Source organism: Leucopleurus acutus (genome assembly GCF_964270905.1).
Source record: "Leucopleurus acutus genome assembly, chromosome: 7".
NCBI lineage: Eukaryota > Metazoa > Chordata > Mammalia > Artiodactyla > Delphinidae > Leucopleurus > Leucopleurus acutus.
This window is the reverse complement of record NC_139150.1, coordinates 43,875,727-43,894,675: the sequence shown is the minus strand read 5'-3', so window position 1 is coordinate 43,894,675 and position 18,949 is coordinate 43,875,727. Positions and strand designations below refer to the sequence as shown.

At 39.5% G+C, this 18,949-nt stretch overlaps 1 protein-coding gene across 4 annotated transcripts in view; it reads left to right on the top strand.

Annotated features, from left to right (window-relative positions):
* Positions 1-18,949, top strand: part of PCSK5 (proprotein convertase subtilisin/kexin type 5) — a 452,417-nt gene that overhangs the window by 283,027 nt on the left and 150,441 nt on the right. For all 4 annotated transcript variants that reach the window (XM_082843248.1, XM_082843247.1, XM_082843246.1 and 1 more), the window contains exons 13-16: positions 3,295-3,431; positions 11,558-11,701; positions 15,735-15,837; positions 17,401-17,594. In XM_082843248.1, coding sequence (XP_082699374.1) covers positions 3,295-3,431; positions 11,558-11,701; positions 15,735-15,837; positions 17,401-17,594 — 578 coding nt within the window. The remainder of the gene's footprint in view (positions 1-3,294; positions 3,432-11,557; positions 11,702-15,734; positions 15,838-17,400; positions 17,595-18,949) is intronic.

The window sequence follows — 18,949 nt, the reverse complement described above, 5'->3', positions numbered from 1 at the left end:
TGGCTGCATTTTAATTCCTCTCCTCAACTTTTATGTCCACATGAAACTAATGAGCATTCCAGCTCTGCATAAAGTGAAGAGGCCGGGCTGGGAACCACTCAGCCAGATAGACAAAGCCTGTTTACATTCGGGCTTTGAAACACTTATTTGAATGGTGATTATGGATAGTTCTTCTGGGTACCTAGTTTATATTTAATTTTCGTTCCAAATGTGATTTTAAAATGATTGATAGCAATGGAATGATTTTCAAAGGTGGAGAGGAAAGGGTGTAAGGGAGGAAACATAGGGTCTGCTAATCCAGCACTCAAATAAATAACTGACCCATGAGTAATTAAAAGTTGGCTGAGGTTGTGGAAACAAGACTGCCCCTCATGTGATGGCAGCCTCAAGTCTCCTTTGTAGTTTTTGGACATGAGGCCGTGAGCCAAATGTTCTGTCTAAACTGTTTGGGAATTGCTTTTCAGTTTGACACTCTTGGAAAGGTATTACGTGACAAGCTGTCGCTTCAGTGCCCTCAAATGGCACAACAGCCTCAACGAATTGGAACTGAAATTAGAACTGTTGGGCTAAGAAGTGGTTCTAGACCAATTTTCTGCCTCCATCCATTTCTATGTCACAATATTCACTTCAGTAACATCCCTCTGGCAGGAAGTACCGTTTGAAAAGGTTCCTCCTTCCCTACCTCTGTGTCTCGTTTTCACCCAACACACACTTTCTGGGTTTTACATGAAGGACCCAGTAGGTAAGTCAATTGTGTTTATAATGACCCAACAATTTCTTCCTGGCCAAGTCCAGTTTCAAGCCACAAACTTGTGAAACAAACAAGCCCTATTGTGGTAGTGCGTGGATTGTAAGATCTCCTGGATGTATGTACCATCCATAATCTATCGAAGATCATTTTCAGTGGGAAGACATTCATGTAAGGAGCCACTGTTTCCATCCCCGTTATCATGAGGGAAAGCTGCCAGATCTAATATGGTCCTCGTTGAAATGCCGCACCCTTTGGTTCAGAAGTAACCTGTATACAGGTTATACAGGTTAGTAACCTGTATACAGGTTATACAGGTTAGTATACAGGTACACAGGTTAGTAACCTGTATACAGGTTACTGTATACAGGTATACAGTATACAGGTATACAGGTATACAGTATACAGGTATACAGTAACCTGTATACAGGTATACAGGTTAGTATACAGGTATACAGGTTAGTAACCTGTATACAGGTTACTATACAGATATTCTAAAAAAAGAAAAAGGCCTTCCTGTCCATATAAGGTTTGAAAATCACTGCCTCCCATTAACCCCATATGGAGATTAACAAAACATATTTGAATATTCCAAAGATCTGCAGTGTTCTCCAGTAAAGAGATCTGTTCAACTTTGACTCAGCCTTTTCTCAATTTTCTGACCATGGGACACTTGGAGAATGTTGCTAAATACTTTTTATTTTTCTTCTTTCAAGACCTCAGGAGTATGCAACAGGTGATTTTCCTGTTTATTGCTTTTCTCCAGGGAAAGCTGCCGAGTGTCAGCCATTTACCTAACACAGTCCCTAGTTACGTCCCCTAACCCTCCAGCTTCAGAATCCAGCTGGCATTTTAGAGGGAGCCTCAAACACATTGATAGAACACTTTAAAAAATCAGAATTGTAATGTATTATAATGAGATTAGACTGGTTATTTTTGTTTTTAGAAGGGTGCATTTTCTCCCAATGGGAAGATGCACATGGAAGTTCAAATGATAACCACCAGTTTCCTTGGTGAACAGGAAAGTAAAGCAAGGAGAGGTGATTGTATGCCTGAAATAGCTGTCAACATCCACTTGTCATGACCTTCGTATTTGTCTGCACTGAAGGACAGATATGTCCCAGTAACTGGACACGGTTGCTCCTAAGACAATGCTAGAGATGCTCTTCCCTCTCTGTTTGCCCCAACAAAAATAATAGATGTACATAATTTTTCTAAAGTACTTAAAATTTTTTTTTCTCTTGCCCCATCTTTCATTTTCTACTTTCTGGGTCCCATCTCTATAGGAATCTTTTGGATATTTCTTCAGATAGTCAAATCTCCATCACATGCCTATGTAAATAATATGCCTGTTTCTTCATATGCTAGCCTCATACATATCTATTTTATACATATCTATTGACATCTCTTGATTCTTGATTCGGATTCTCTTTATTTTTCTTTATATTTTGTATCCCTCAGGATTACTTCACAGAAAACAGAAGTAATTCCAGTGATTTCAAGCAGGAAGAGATTTCATATAGGGAATTAGGAACTTAGAAAATTATTAGAAGGGCTGGAAGGGCAGAATTTAGGCTGCAGTTCCAGGCATGACTCCCTGAACTGGATAAGCTGAATGGGCATGGTTTTTCATTGAGGAGTAATTTACATACAATTCACTTTTTAATGTGAATAATAAGTTTTGACAAATATATATAGTTGCATAACCAGCCATTATTTTCAAGGTATAAAACAGTTCCTTCATTCCCAAAACTTCCACCATGCCCCTGCCTCCTACCTCCTAGCCCCTGACAGCCACTAATCTGTTTCTGTTTAAGTAGTATTTTCTAGAATGTCATATAAATTGAATCAGATAGTGCATGATCTGTTGTGTCTTTTTCCACTTAGCTTAATGCCTTCAAAATTCATTCATGTTGTTGCAGTTATGAGCAGTTCAACAGTTTTTATTACTAGGTAGTATTTCATTCTGTGAATATACCATAATTTGTTTACCCATTCACCAGTCGATGGACATCTGAATTGCTAACAGTTTTTGATGATTATGAATAAAGCTGCTGTGAGCCTTAATGTGGAGTTCTTTGTGTGGACGTATGTCTTCACTTCTCTTGGGTAAATATCTGGCGGGGCGGGGGGGGGGGGGGTATTGTTGCGTCATATGGTAAGAATTGTCAAACTGTTGTTCAGAGCAGCTGCACCATTTTGCGTTTCCATCAGCAGTGTAAGAGAGCTTCAGTTGCTTCACATCATCAACTCTTGGTACTACCAGGCTTGTGAGTAGCGTCTTAGCCTAGGTTCCCTGATACCCACATCATTATCCCTCCCAGATTTGTTACTGTACAGCCAGCCCCATGCCTGTTTCCCTCTGGTAGAACAATGATATGCATATATTTGGATCTACTAATCGGTGATGCCCAGGATGAAGACAACCTCCAGTGTTGAGCTGAACATGCTGATAGATACAGAGAGATCACTGATCATGGTCTTGACTTGACACTCACTAGATTTTAAATAACATACAAAAACAATGTTTTATGGTTCTCTCTCAGGCTTTTTGATCATTCCATGGAAGGATTTAAAAATTGGGAGTTCATGACCATTCATTGCTGGGGAGAACGAGCTGCTGGTGACTGGATCCTGGAAGTTTATGACACTCCCTCTCAGCTGAGGAACTTCAAGACTCCAGGTAGGAACTCCCTTTCTCTAATTTGATTTATTGTACAGAAAAATGATGGAGTATGTTCTGGCCAAGGAATGTGTTTCACATTCATATATCAGTTTTATCCTTTATCATATGATCCTGTGCTTTGAGTTGTCTTCCTGTACTCCAATTCTCAAGATCACCATTAGAAAAGTAGTAATTTAAGGATACGAATTCAAGAATAAGTATTTAGATATAAGTACAAGATGAAACATGACAGCTATTCATTGATGTTTCAGAATATATGGTCCATATCTCTAACCAGCTTCCCTTACTTTCTTTGTCAATAAACAAGCCAGCCTTGTCCACCTACAATCGGTAAATTGCATGGTCATAAGAGGAGACAAGTTCCCTTGACTATCTTTCTTCTGAGTTTACTTTAAATTTAATTTTCAGTGCAGACAAGACATTGAGCCTGGCCTATGCCAGCTAAACTGGTTACCACTAAAGAGAATGCATGATAGGATTCTGCCCTTTGTGAGCCCAGGAGCTAAGTAAAGAGAAAACTTTCCTGATACGTAAAACATGGAAATGAATGATGTTAATAGAGTTCTTTTCAGGTGGTCTGACTCTGTTGCCGCACATGGCCTATTTCCCTCTTCTTGCTAACATATGGACCTTGTTTGTAACATAAAATAAGGAACAGTACAAGTGCAGCATGAGATGGGAGGTTGAACAGTATTTTTGCAGCAGCCTGTGTTGCCTGTGATGGAGCCCTAAGTAGTACTTGGCTCAGTAACAAGTGATCTGTTTGATAACTACCCCAGCCTCCCACCCAGCTGTGGACCCATCTTCCATCGTCTAATAAGTTTATGCGTCTCAATGCTCTGTCCAGTCCATCTGCAGAAGAACCGGGCTTGAGGGCAGTGTTAGGACTGCCATCTAATTCTAAGTCCTCTCTTCATCACAGAATAATTTAACCCAACATTCTGTAATTAACTGTAAGAGTGTGATTCATTCGGATACCGTGGGTTGCATCGGGCAAAAGAAGCAAACAGCGGAACACAGGCGTGAACCGTACATTTGCCGCTCTTTTGCCCACCAAGTCAGGGAAAGTTACTCATTCTGAGAGATCCATTTTCTGCACACAGTTTAGCCATCTCTTTTCCCTTATTCCGTGATCTGGTTCATCTGTGTTGCCACAGTGGTCCCATATTCAGGGCAATCAAAACCAGCATGGTGGCAAGGTCCCAATGAATCAGGATAAAAGTTGTGTGAAAGAGTATCTGGGTCCAGCTCACTTCCAGCATGCACCATGGATGTAATGGTTGCCAAGGTTTTATTCAGAAATCAGATATTTGTCAATAAGGCAGAGTTGATAGAAAACCTTCAAATAAACTAGACCCTGGTTTCTAGACAACCTTCACTTGTTCCTAATCTAGTTAGTTCCCAGGACCTTCCTCTCTCCTTCCCTCTTCTTTTCAGGCCAGGCTTACTGCCCATGCTATGGAGATGTGCTGTGTCATGGCGCTCAGGGGCAATGGCAGGCACGGTGACTGGACTGGGCTGCCCTGACCAAAGGGCAGCTCCCAGGAGATCCATCGGCACGTGTCACTACAGGGCTGTTATATCTCAAGAGATCCCAGAGAAATAAACACTGTCCAAACGTGGCAGTTGTGTACCAACAGGGGTGCAGCCTAGGGTACAGACATAAGGGGTGCATTATCTATTGATAATTTAAGACAGTTATAAAAGTGACTCTTTGATAAAATGCTCCTCCCCACAAGCATAGACTGCCCCTAGGGGCATACTAATGGTAGACCTGGGGTTGGTGTGCAGGCATTAGAGGCTAACATAAATCTCTCTGCCCTCAAGGAGTTCAGAGCCTACCCAGAGTTTACTGTGATTATCTGTGTTAAAAGCTCTCTGCAGTATTCCAGATCATGTAGAGTTGTCCATTTCATATCACTGGCTTCTCCTTATACTGTTTAAATGTTTGCGTTTAACCCCAGTCACCTCCAGTCATCTTAGAGATGTTCTTTTGTGTCAGAAGAGAGATACCCTAATGCTATACAGCCTGGGGTCAGGAGGCTTTAATAGCAACACATGGTCTCCGGGTATCCTTTCTTCAACCAACCTTTCAGTTCGGAATTAGACACAACTTTGAAAAGGGACTTTTACTTTTCTCTGTGTGTTTGTGTGTTTCTATCATTGTTCCTACGGTGTACAGTCCTCTAATTAAATGAGGGGTTTCTTTAGTAAGCTACTCGAAATTCAGTTGGAGACATAGAATCTTCTAGCCCAATTAAATGGTAGAATCATTCCCAAGTATGGAGGTTCCTGGCTCTAAACTGAGTTTATATTTGTATATTATTTCTTCCCATTTGCTTATTATTAAAACACATACTGAGGATTTTTGGAGGCATTTTTGTTGTTGTTTTTGTTTCATTGCATATTAAATCTACCTTGGGTTTTCTATCTTGGGCAGATTGCATCTAAGTGTTAGCAAGTAGAATGGATTTTTTCTCATTCTGCATTTACACTGCTATTTTTCACAAGATGTTGCAGTATCTATTGCAAAGTCTGCTATAGAATTTAGCAAATGGAAAAGTGATAGGGGAGGGAAAAAGTGACGGCCCAAATATGGCAGCGTTTGATGTGAATTGTGGCAGAGATCCTAAGGAAATAAAATTACATAATAAGTGAAAAATAAAGAGAGAAACTGCCCAGCGGGCTTATGATGTACTTCAGAAATGGCACCAAGGGAAATAATCAGTTATGAGTCAACACTCTTTAAACATTTACAGGGGTAAACTTTTAGATAAAATCATCTTAAGTTAAATGGACCAGGTTTTAGAGTAACTGACATAGTGTCCTTGTATTATGTGTTCCATGTGTGCACTTGAGAGATGCCATATGGAAAATAGGTTCTCTTTTGCACTGCTACCTAACGGCAGTCAGATTGGTCATTAATTTCAGGTAGTCATTCATTTCTTGACACTACTTGAAATTTTGAGACTGAACAACACCCTAATTATGAATAGGATAGCCATTAACAAGTGAGTCCAAAGAAAACCTGGCAGAGGTCAAACCAAATATAAACCAGTGTGCTGGCCCAATGCAGATGTCAGAAAACAATGAATGTGGCCCAGAATATGTTCATTTTTCAACTTCAAGTTCCTAAACTCCTAGAAATGGCAAGGAAGGCAGAATTATATAATAGTTGAAGAATGCAAGATTTGGATACATAATTTTTTTTAATTGAAATATTAGTTTCAGGTGTACAACTGTATGATTTGATATTTGTATATATTGTGAAATGATCACCACAGTAAGTCTAGTTAACATCCATCACCTCACATAGTTACAAAATTTTTTTTCTTGTGATGAGAATTTTTAAGATACACTGTTCTAACAACTTTGAAATATACAGTACACTATTATTAACTATACTCACCATGCTGTACATTACATCCTCAGGACTTATATGTTTTTTAACTGGAACTTTGTATCTTTTGACCTCCTTCACCTATTTCACCCACCCCTACCTACCCCCTGCCTTTGGCAACCACCAGTCTGTTCTGTGTATCTATGATTTCTGTCTTTTACTTTTTGTAGTTTATTTTTTTTAAGACTTCACATGTAAGTGAGATCATACAGTATTTGTCTTTTTCTGTCTGACTTCAACTTAGGAAGGTCCATCCATGTTTTCACACAAGGCAAGATTCCCTTTTTGTGGCCCAGTAATATTTTGTGTGTGTGTGTGTGTGTGTGTGTGTGTGTGTGTGTGTGTGTGTGTGTGTGTACACATGTATATACACATATATTTTCTTTACCCATTCATCCGTCAGTCGACATTTGGGTTGCTTCCTTGTTTTGGCTATTGTAAATAATGCTGCTGTGAACATGTGGGTACATGTAACTTTAAGAGTTAGTGTTTTTCTTTTGTTTTTCAGATAGATACCCAGAAGTGGAATTGCTGGATCATATGGTAGTTCTATTTTTAATTTTTTGAGGAACCTCCCTACTGTTTTCTATAGTGGCTGCACCAATTTACATTCCCCCCAACAGTGCACAAGGGTTCCCTTTTCTCCACATCCTCACCGATATTTGTTTTTTTGATAATAGTCATTCTAACAGGTGTAAGGTAATAGCTCATTGTGGTTTTGATTTGCATTTCCCTGATGATTAGTGATGCTGAGTGCCTTTTCATGTTGGCCATCTGTATGCATTCATTTGAAAAATGTTTATTTAGATCCTCTGCCCATGTTTTAATCAGATTATTTTTCTGCTATTGAGTTGTATGAGATCTTTACATATTTTGGATATTAACCCCTTACCAGATATATGATTTGCAAATAGTTTCCATAGGTTACCTTTTCATTTAGTTGATGGTTTCCTTTGCTGTGCAGAAGCTCTGTAGTTTGATGTAGTCCCACTTACTTATTTTTGCATTTGTTCCCTTTGCTTTTGTTGTCAAATACAAAAAATCATTCCCAAGATCAGTGTCAAGGAGTTTACCACCTAGGTTTTCTTCTAGAGGTTTTATGGTTTCGGGTCTTACATTCAAATCTTTAAACCATTATGAGTTAGTTTTTTGTGTATGGTGTTAGATAGTGGTCCAGTTTTTCTAACACCATTTATTGAAGACTGCCTTTTCCCCACTGTATATTCTTGGCTCCTTTGTCATAAATCAATTGACCCTATATGTGTGGGTTTATTTCTGGGTTTGCTATTCTGTTTCATTCATTTATGTGTCTGTTTTTTGGTCAATACCATACTGTTTCGATTATTATAGCTTTGTAGTATAGTTTGAAATCATAGCACGTGATACCTCCAGATTTGTTCTTCTTCCTCAAGATTGCTTTGGCTATTTGGGGTGTTTTGTGGGTCCATAAAAATTTTAGGCTTGTTTGTTCTATTTCTGTGAAAAATGCCTTTGGAATTTTCCTAGGGATTACATTGAATCTGTAGATTGCTTTGGGTAGTATGGACATCTTTACAATATTCTTCTAATTTATGAGCATGGAATATCTTTCCATTTATTTGTGTCTTCAATTTATTTCATCAATTTCTTATAGTTTTCAGTGTACAGATCTCTCACTTTCTTGGTTAAATTTATTCCTAGGTATTTTATTCTTTTGATGCAGTTGTAAATAGGATTGCTTTCTTAATTTCTCTGATAGTTCATCATCAGTGTAAAGAAATGCAACAGATTTTTGTGTACTGATTTTGTATCTGGAAACTTTTCTGAATTTGTTGCTTAGTTCTAAGTTTTTTGGTGGAGTCTATATATAATAGTAACAGTTTTACCTCTTCCTTTCCAACTTGGATGCCTTTTCTTTTTCCTGCCTACATCCTTGTTCCTGATTTATTATGTTGATATATGTTCCCTCTATAACCACTCTGTTGAGAGTCTTTATCATAAATGGACGTTGGATTTTGTCAATGCCTTTTTGCATCTATTGAGATAATTATATGAGTTTTATCCTTCGTTTTGTTACTGTGTCAAATCATATTGATTTACATATGTTGAAACATCCTTTCATCCCTGGAATAAATCCCATTTGATCATGATGTATGATCCTTTTAATGTATTGTTGTATTCAGTTTGTTAACATTTTGTCGAGGATTTTTGCATCTGTGTTTATCAGGGATTTTCTTTTCTTGTGGAAACCTCGTCTGGATTTGGTATCAGGGTAATACTGGCCTCATAAAATGAGTTTGGAAGTATTCCTTCCTATTCTTTTTTTGGAAGAGCTCGAGAAGGATTGGTATTAATTCTTCTTTAACTGTTTGGTAGAATTCACCAGTGAAGGTGTCTAATCCTGGACATTCCTTTGTTTGGGAAGTTTTTGATTATTGATCCTTATAGTAATTGGTCTGTTCAGATCTTCGATTTCTTCATGATTCAGTCTTGGTAGAGTGTATGCTTCTAGGAATTTATCCATTTCTTATAGGTCCTCCAATTTGTTGGGTATAATTGCTGATAGTAGCCTTTTATGATCCTTTGTAATTCTATGGTATCAGTTAAAATGTCTCCTCTTTCATTTCTGATTTTGAGTCTTCTCTCTCTTCTTCCTGGTGAGGCTACCTAAAGGTCTGTCAATTTTGTTCAGAGTCCTAGGGGACCCATGAGCCTAAGCCACGCTAGCCACCAGAGCCAGCAACCTAGAGGTGTCCCCTAGGAGCCAGCTGAGAGTACAAGCTCCTTTCTTGTTCGTACCAGCAAGCCTGGAGCAGGCCAAGGGAGAACCAGATGGCTCCAGTGGGCCTCCCTGTTTGGACAGTATTCAGTAGGCCCTTTTCTATATGTTAAATGAGACGCCTGACCCTCGGCCAGTGCTTTAAGATAAGCAAATGAGCCTTTTTCATGGAAAGTCTGGGTGCTTTTTAGTCGACTGCCTCTGCACAGCACCCTGGAGTGAGAGTCCACGCAGGTGAGCTCTTTAAGAACTGCTCAGTTCACTACGGTCTTATGGGTCTTGTGGACCCAAGGCCCTTTGGGTTTCAAAGCTACATGGTTTGGGGGCTCATCTCTGAGGTGTAGGTCTTAAAAGTTTTGGTACCCAATGTGGTGCTCAAACCTTTCACTCCTCGCGGAGAAGCTGGGGGTTTTTGAGTCCCCCCTCGATTGTGGGGTGTAGCACTGGGGGGTGGGGCTTATGGTAAGATGCATCTAAGCCTCTCCTACCCATTTTGACCTGGGGTTTTCTTGTTTGCCTGATGCGTAGGAGCCACTCAGTTAGTTTGGGGGTTTTTTTTCCAGAGGAAATTGTTCCATATGTGGCTACAGATTCAGCAAGTTTATGGAAAGCAGTGGATTCAGGATCTTCCTATATTACCATCTTAAATCAGAACCCCCAGAGAGATTTGGATATCAGTCTGTCCTCTTACTGCCCTTGGGAAAGTTACCAACCTCTGTGCCTCAGTTTCCTCATCTACATATTGGGAATACAAGTACCTATTTCCCAGTTGTTGAGACCACTGAATGGAATAAAACTTATTTAGCGTATAGTAAGCACTTATAGAAAATAAGCGTCAATTTGATGGTGATTATAGTTGCTGATAGATGAATTAGCAGACACCTGAAATTCATCCCTCTCTGGGCTGTGACAGAGCCCAACCCTAACCTTGCCTGGATTCCCTGTATTAGGCCCAGGTGAGGAGGAGATCTAAGGTCGGGGGAGGGGTATCCTACCTTCCTGCCAGCATATTTCCACGTTTTTAATGGTTTTGTCTTAATAACTTTTATTTAAGATTCATATAAAAAAAGAACCAAATTAAGCTTAATGGCCAGGAGACAGTTGTTTTCTGTTTGTTTACTTTTTGCATTCAAGACTTTAGTTTTACAAAGCTAAGAAATAAATTTATAAGTAAGGATTAACTAAAGCAAATGTTCCTTGAAAGCCTACATCCAAAAGAGGTAAAACACTTCCCTCACATCTCCAAGCACCCTTGACCAGAAAATGCTCTATGACAGCGCTGCCTAGTAGAACATTCTGCCAGTGGTAGAAATGTTTCCTGTATCTGTGCTGTTCATCGTAGCAGCCACTGGCCACATATGGCTACTGAGTACTTGAAATGTGGTCTAACTGAGGAACTGAAGTTTTAAATTTTAGTTAATTTAAACGGAAACGTCCAAATGGATCTAGTGGCTATCATTGGCCAGCACATGTCTACAGGATAATGTAGTGATGTATTCTTAAGATTTCAGGTGGAACAAAGTAGCTGTTTTCATCTTTTTTTGATAAACAAGTCAGATAATGCCAACAGGTTTTTTTTTAATTTATGTAAGACCTTTATACCTAGAAAAAGGCGGCCTTCTGTAAAATCCTGGGATTCTCTTAAATATCCATAATTTGAAACTCAGCCCTTGATCCAGAAATCTGAGATGTGTTTCTCACACACACACAAAATGCTGATTCAATTAAGGTGTATCCTACGTTTGGTGCTCAGTAAATACGTGGTATGTCAATTATTAAATAGTTAACTAACTCTGCAAGCGTTGGAAAATGCGTTTCTAGCCCTGTATCTGATGCAGTGATTCATATGAATCTGTTTCCCACAATTCTCCTACTCTTGCTTTTTCCTCAGTGAGAAGGAATTAAAGAAATTATGAAGCTGAAGAGGGAATGTTTGGTCATGATATGCTTTCATTGTTTCCCAAGGTAAATTGAAAGAATGGTCTTTGGTCCTCTATGGCACCTCCGTGCAGCCATACTCACCCACCAATGAGTTTCCTAAAGTCGAACGTGTTCGGTATAGCCGCGTTGAAGACCCCACTGATGACTATGGGACAGAGGATTATGCAGGTGAGCTGGCTTCCAATGGGGAGGCAGGCTAAGGAAAGAAAGCTCATGCCTCATTCCCCCAGAGAGATAGAGATTTTATTCCATCTTCCTTTCTATCCCTTAGATATTGGTATGTGTACATTCAAGTATTCAAATATTCATGTTTTTTTCTTCAAAGCTAAAATCACACTGTATATAGAACATGCATATTCTTTTTTTTTCCATTAAAGGTATCATTGAGAGCATATTTCCCTGTTGTCAAGTATCCTTAGAACACATATTTAAAAGGCAGCATAATAGTCCATCCTGTTGTAATATATTTAATCCATAACCTGGGATGTGTAGTTTGCTTAGAGTTTTAGACTATTTTAAATAAGGTTTCAGTGAATACCATTATCAGTTTTTGACTATATCTTTGACGATGTCTTTAAAATAGAGTTCTAAGAATTACTGCATCAAAGGGAATCATCAGTTTTAGGGCTTGGATATGATTTGTCATGTTACTTTCCAGACAAGGTATACCAGTCTGCACTGTGACCACTGTGTGAGTGTTTACTACACTCGTTCCTGCCAGCATTGAGTGGAAAGAAAAAAGTAAAAAAGAAAGAAAAGAACATGTTTAAATTTTTATAGCTTTGATTGCTTGCTAGTAAATCTAACCATTTTTTCCTTTGTGTTCTCTGAATGAAATATGTCTTTTACTCACTTTTCTATTCAAAGTGGCAGCAATTTTCTTATTTATAAAAACTCTTTGTATGTCATTGACTCTCTCATTGTCTCATATTCGCTGAAAACATTTTCTCTGTTATCACTTGCTTCCGAAACGTACTTTTTGTTTTGTGTTGTTTTGAGAGAAAAAGAAAATTGGAGAGCAGAGTTTATCGTTTCAGATAACATTTGTAATTTCTTTTTTACAGAATGTCTCTTCTTTAAGATCTGCTAGATATTCACATGGATTATTTTTTTGTAATCTTTGATTTTTAATATATATTGTGAAGTGAAGTTCTGTCTTTATTTTCCAAACAGACTAACATCAATCGCTGAGTTACCATCCTTTCTTTTATTAGTTTAGGATGTTTCCTTTATAACAGTATGGTAAGTTCTTATACCAGGTCTCTTCTGGTACCATCTTTTCCGATTTACCAATCTAATCATTCTTGATCCAGGAGCACCCACACTGTATTTTAATACCTGTTGAACGTCTACTTGTTGTTCTCATAGCAATTCTTAAATCCCCCTTTAAAAATCTCATTGAAATTTAGTTTGAATTTACATGCAATCTCATGGGAAGAACTGTTTTTACAATATACAGTCTTTACATCCAAAACATAGACCGGATCCCATTTTACTGAAATCTTTTAATTTTATGTAGTGTTATTCTTGTTAGTGTTATTTCTAAGTATTTTAGGTCTTGTTGCTACTGTAGTGGAAAATAGTCCATATTTTCTAAGTATTATATGCTGGTATCAGGGATATCTGTTGGCTATTGTGTGTTTATCTTACATCTGGCCATTTTGCTTAACTTTATTAATTTGTATGTTTTAGAGGTGATTTTCTGGGGCAGTTAGTTAGGTACTGTAGCCATATCATCTGCAAATTTTTTTTTCTCTTTCCCAGTGTATTTCTGATTCCTGTCTTGTTGCATTGGCTACCACTTCCAGCAGCATTCAGTCCTTCTGGGATATCATATATAACACTTAATGAACAAAGCTTCTCCTAATGGGGAACTGTTCATAAATAGCAATTTAGCATACCTTTAGACAGGAACTTTTTTTTTTTTCTTACAGCTCAGCTCTCTAAGATTCTTTTTCATTAATCAATCACTTTAACAGAGTATTTTAAATAAATATGCATTTGGTTCCTTTTATTCTAAATAGGTGGTATCCCTGTGTCAATAATAAGCTTAGAGAATTCAGACCAATTGAGCTAACCAGAACTAGATTGTGTTCAGTTTTTGTCTTATTTTGCTTTGAGCTTATAACATTACTACTGATCTTATAACCAGCAAACCATTTTGTCTTCTCTGATAGGAGAAAGTATATCTATCTAAAAACATAAATGGAGTATAATAGTAATATATTACTATGTGCCTTATGGTATGCTTCCAATTCAAATTTTGGTAATGTTAAAATTCTGAACAGTTATATATCTTTGTGGTTTTTCTCACTACGTCTCCAAAATGTCCACATTGGTGCTTGTGAGAGAACAAAGACAATTATTTCATTATTACCCAGAAACCTAAAATGCTAAATTGCATCTGGGACAGTTTAAGATTATGAAAGAAACAGCACAGCATGTGAACTCGCCATACACAGCTCTTTGGCACATATCAAGAATAAGTGGTTTGGGTTGTTTTAATTGTAGAAATCATCCAGTGAAAATTTAGGGCCACCCATGATTCCTTTTCTTTGGAGCCGTGATTTTCACCTTCATTAAGAAGTCAGCCTCTCTAGAGGCACAGATGGCATTATCATAACCAGATCTCTGTACTGTTTCATCGAATTCCAGGGACTGTGGGACCCACAGCCGGGTGCACTTCAACCCTTACACAGCAGAGACACTCTCTCCTCATGTACCATAGCAGTCAGCTAAAATGTTCCAAGTTGCACTAGCTGTGGAATTTAAAGATCAGTTTTAAGGCTTTTGGGGAAATAGAGATAAACAGTGCTGTCAAATGACCCGTGATTAATCAGAAATATACTTCAAGTCTGCAGCATTTTGAAATAACTCATTTCCATTCAGATCCAAAGGTCATGATTTACCACCCGTAAGTAGGAGACCTGGACTAAGAATAAGAAGCAGGACCTCTGTTGATCCCAACTCTCCTAGCCATATGATACTGGACAAGCCACTGTAACTCTTGGAAAATCGTTTTTATCTGTCAAATGACGGTGTTTGTTTGTTTGACTACTAGATTTTTCTCTAAGTCATTCCTCCCCACTTCTACCATTTTACGTTTCAATTCAGTAACTGTAGAACATAGTCCTACAATGACTAAAGGAGACCAAGTTTCAACAAAAGTAAGTCCTTTTTATTAAAATAAGTATGGCTTAAGACATTTGGCTCAAGACATTAATGGTACCCTTGACTTACTTGCTGTGCATTTCATGCACCATGTTTATTGCTAGTTAAAATCATCTGAGTTTTCAATGGGAAAGAGCTTCAAGATTATTTGAGACCAAATCTCTCAAAATATGGAAAACAAGAAAAAAGGGAGTTAGTTAGTCAAGCAAGCAAAATATCTGTAACTAGCCCATGTCATTAGAAAACTTTTCATCAATCACAAAGTAGCTCCATCTTTCTGGCATTTTTTTTTTTCCCTGCCTGTGCCAAGAATACACAGCAAGAGAGAGATTAGGAACCTTCATCCCAGGTTTGGAATTCTTCAAGCTTGCTTGCATCTTTAAAATGTGTGTGTAGTTTTCTTTTGTTGAGCTGCCCATTGGCCTATGGGTGGGATGCAATTTTAAATCTGTTATCTGTGCCTGAAGTACCTGCTTTGTAATCCAAAATGAGATGCGGCTAAAATTGTGCCAGATGCCATAATGACGTTTCTTGCTGGCTCCAGTATCTCAGAGGTACTCAGTGGCTTTAATGACCTCGGATGAGAGAGACAATCTGGTCAGGGCATTGAATAACAACCCTTTTTTCCTTTCTGTCAACAGCTTAAATTCTCATTTTTCTATCCGACATTTTTATCATCATGCATATTTAATTGCAATCAGTTTTTTTCTAGTTGCTGCAATGGCATTGTTCTTTTGAATTCTGAATTATTGTCTTCTCCCACAAGGCAACCATACGTGTGCTTTGAAGACCAGGCCCTGACTAGGATTTACATGCTTGGTACTTAGGTAATTCAGGTTTTCCCCAAAAAAGTCAAGAGTTCACTCTGGGCTTCCAGCCACATTGACCATTACCCCACCTCACTGCATTAGAAACTCTTAAAGAAAACTCTCACTGCCTAAGGGAGAAAAATACCTATTTATAATTCAAGGTAAAGCTTACCTGCTTTAAAATCATCTTTTCCAAGGGTTGTTCTGATTTCTTTTGGAAGGTCCCTGTGACCCTGAGTGCAGCGAGGTAGGCTGTGACGGGCCAGGACCGGACCACTGCAATGACTGTTTGCACTACTACTATAAGCTGAAAAACAACACCAGGTAAGAGAGAAGCCACATCAGACCCCCTGAAGCACGCCCCCTGGTGTTCCTGGGAGCTCCCACAGGGTCACCACAGGCAGTGTGTTCCATGTTCTCCCACCAGGACCGAAGCCCAGAAGCGATGCTGCTGCCCCCCCCCCCCCCCCGCCCCCGACCCTGTCCCATCATTCAGAACGGTGAAACTGACACTGAATTACAAAACATCAAATGGACCTGTAGGCTAGGAAACTGCAAACGTCTTTTCTCACATTTCAAAGGATGATGGGGAGGGACTAGCTATGCACATGCCCGGTCTTCCCCTCTAGACCTTTCTATCCCGTTGATGTTTGATGCCACAGCTGCATTTGCCCTGCATGAAAATGCCAGTACACAAGCCAGATGGATGCTTGCCCGAATTCCCCAAAGTGTAAGCCCTTCATGTGGCAAAGCTGCTGGTCCCTGCACGTTCTCACTACTCCACTCTGGGCACTGAGGCGGGCCTGCTTGGACCCTGTGCTTCTGAGCCCCTGGCTTCTGACTCAAGCAGATATGTACCCACAGGGAGGGCCAGGGAACAGTGACTGCCCATCAGAGGCTGTGCTCTTCCAGGCGTGTCTCTCGCATCCCTACCACCTCTCCCTCCTCTTTCAGGAGGAAACTCACAGGGAGCCAACTTGCAGTGCAGCCATGCTCCAGTCACCCAGGCGTGGTCCTGTCCTCTCACATCCATGCTGGAATTTCAATTCCTTAAAGTGAATATAAAATTAAATTTTTTTAATGTCTAAAAAAATTTTTTTTAATTAAAAAATAAATTCCTTAAAGGGAAAGCCCCTTGGCTACCTCAGCCCCTCTCATTAGCTCCTAGACTTAGCAAATGCCTGATGTTTAATTGGCACTCAGTAAGTACTTGTTAAATGAATACATAAAGCCCAGACCTTCAGTTATGGGCAAGCAAGGTAGTCATTTTTTTATCATAAACAACGTAAATTTAAATTTTTTTTTTTTTTTTTTGGCCACACCGCACAGCTTGCAGGATCTGAGTACCCCAACCAGGGACTGAACCCAGGCCACAGCAGTGAAAGCCCGGAATCCTAACCACTAGGGAACTCCCTAAATATATTTATATTAATTTAGACAGTAGCGTACAACCACCATCACCCTCACCACCCATACACACAGGAGTCATATGACAAACACAACAATAGAAGTAAGCCCTTATTAGGGCCTTTGTGCATAAAATCATGGTTTGCACATGTTTTCCCTCCAACCCAACAGCACAACCTTCTTGTTGAGACTCAGTTTCTAACCATCATCCCCTTTAAAGAGCTAGACCCGAACTGGAAGATGGTTTGGACCAAGGCATGCCTTACTTGGTGGACTTGGTATTATGTAACTGCAGTGCTACGTCAGCACCCTACATAGGAGAAGGCTTTAACCAACAGAATTTGGCCCTTTGGATATGGTGTTACCATCATGGTTAAAAAGGATTTTGAGAGTGAGGACAGCCATGTGCTCAGCACCTCACTCACTCAGGACTGAATCTCTGGTGACACTGCCCTTCTTTCTTATCATTCCACAACGCAGGATCTGTGTCTCCAGCTGCCCCTCTGGCCACTACCACGCTGACAAGAAGCGATGCAGAAAGTGTGCCCCCAACTGCGAGTCCTGCTTCGGGAGCCACGGGGACCAGTGCCTGTCCTGTAAATATGGATACTTCCTGAATGAGGAAACGAACAGTTGTGTCACTCACTGCCCTGATGGATCGTATCAGGACACCAGTGAGTCGATTCCAAAATTTGGTTTTTAGAGAGGAAATGTAAGGTTTTCACTTGATTGATCTTGGGAGGGCTAGTCCTCCTCCATGAAATCTGGGCCTTAACATCAAACAGGATCTAGGCAGTTTTTAAGAGCACACTTTACAATTGTTTTGTGAAAATGAATTTGTAGAAAAATTTGCAAAAAAAATAATTTATGTAAAAATGCCTATAACTAACTGAATCTGGGGATGAGCCCGAGGACCCCTTGAAGCGGTGACTTGCTAGGAGGACCCACAAGACTCAGTATATCATTGCACTCGTGAACTCACAATTATGACTTATTACAGTAAAAGGATACAGAGTAAAATCAGCAAAGGGAAAAGGCACATGGGACAAAGTCTGGAGGAAACCAGGTGCAAGTTTTCAAGAGTTTTCATCCAATGGAGTGACACAGGATACGTTTCATTGCCCCAGCAACAGTTTGTGACAACATGTATGAAATGTCTCCATCTACCGGGGAACCTCCCTGGAGTCTCAGGACCCGGGGTTGTTATTAGGGTCTGGTTATGAAGGCACCCTGTACCTGGCACGTACCAAAATTCCAGACTCCTAGAAGGAAAGCTGGTATTCAACGCAAACCATATTGTTTGTACAAACTGTTTAGGCTCCATGAGCCACTCTTATCAGGGTGGCGGGAAACTTCATAAAAATCCAACTTCCCAGATGTCAGCCATGGGCCAACCTTATAAGGATAGCAGCCGGGCCTGCTCTTTTCTGCGCACTACGCAAAGGAAGCAGGCCCCTATATGATATCGACAAGGTTAAAAATGAGACTTTCATGTAAATAGAGAATGGAAATATGTCAGTGACTTACCTAACCCATTAATGAGGAAACCTACAAGGTGATTGATAAGTGGGTTCAAAGACTATCAGGTATCTTAGTGCACCGGGAAAGGCAAAATGAGTTAGAGACAGAACTGAATAACATCCTGCATGGCAATACAATTAGAATTTGGGGGGGTTATTTTTTCAAATGGACAGAAATCATTTGGAACTTTATCAAACAGAAATCTGTAAATTAGCATGTGGCTTCACAGAATGTGGGCTCTAATCAAATGTCATTAGTGAACAAAGGTACATTGCCTGGAGAATTCCATAATCCTTGGGTACACCTCTTTTTGACAGTGTTCTGGTATGGCCCTGACAAGGGCTGCAGGTATCTTTTGCTGTATTTCTGAGCTCTGGATAATCTGTCTGAACAAGAGGAGATTTTAAAAAAAAAGCAAACAGGAAAGAATTTTGAAGTGGATACTTTTGCTACTTGACAAGTCAAATTCACTCTTGATTCAAAAGCAGGCTTTTCTCTATGAGGGAGA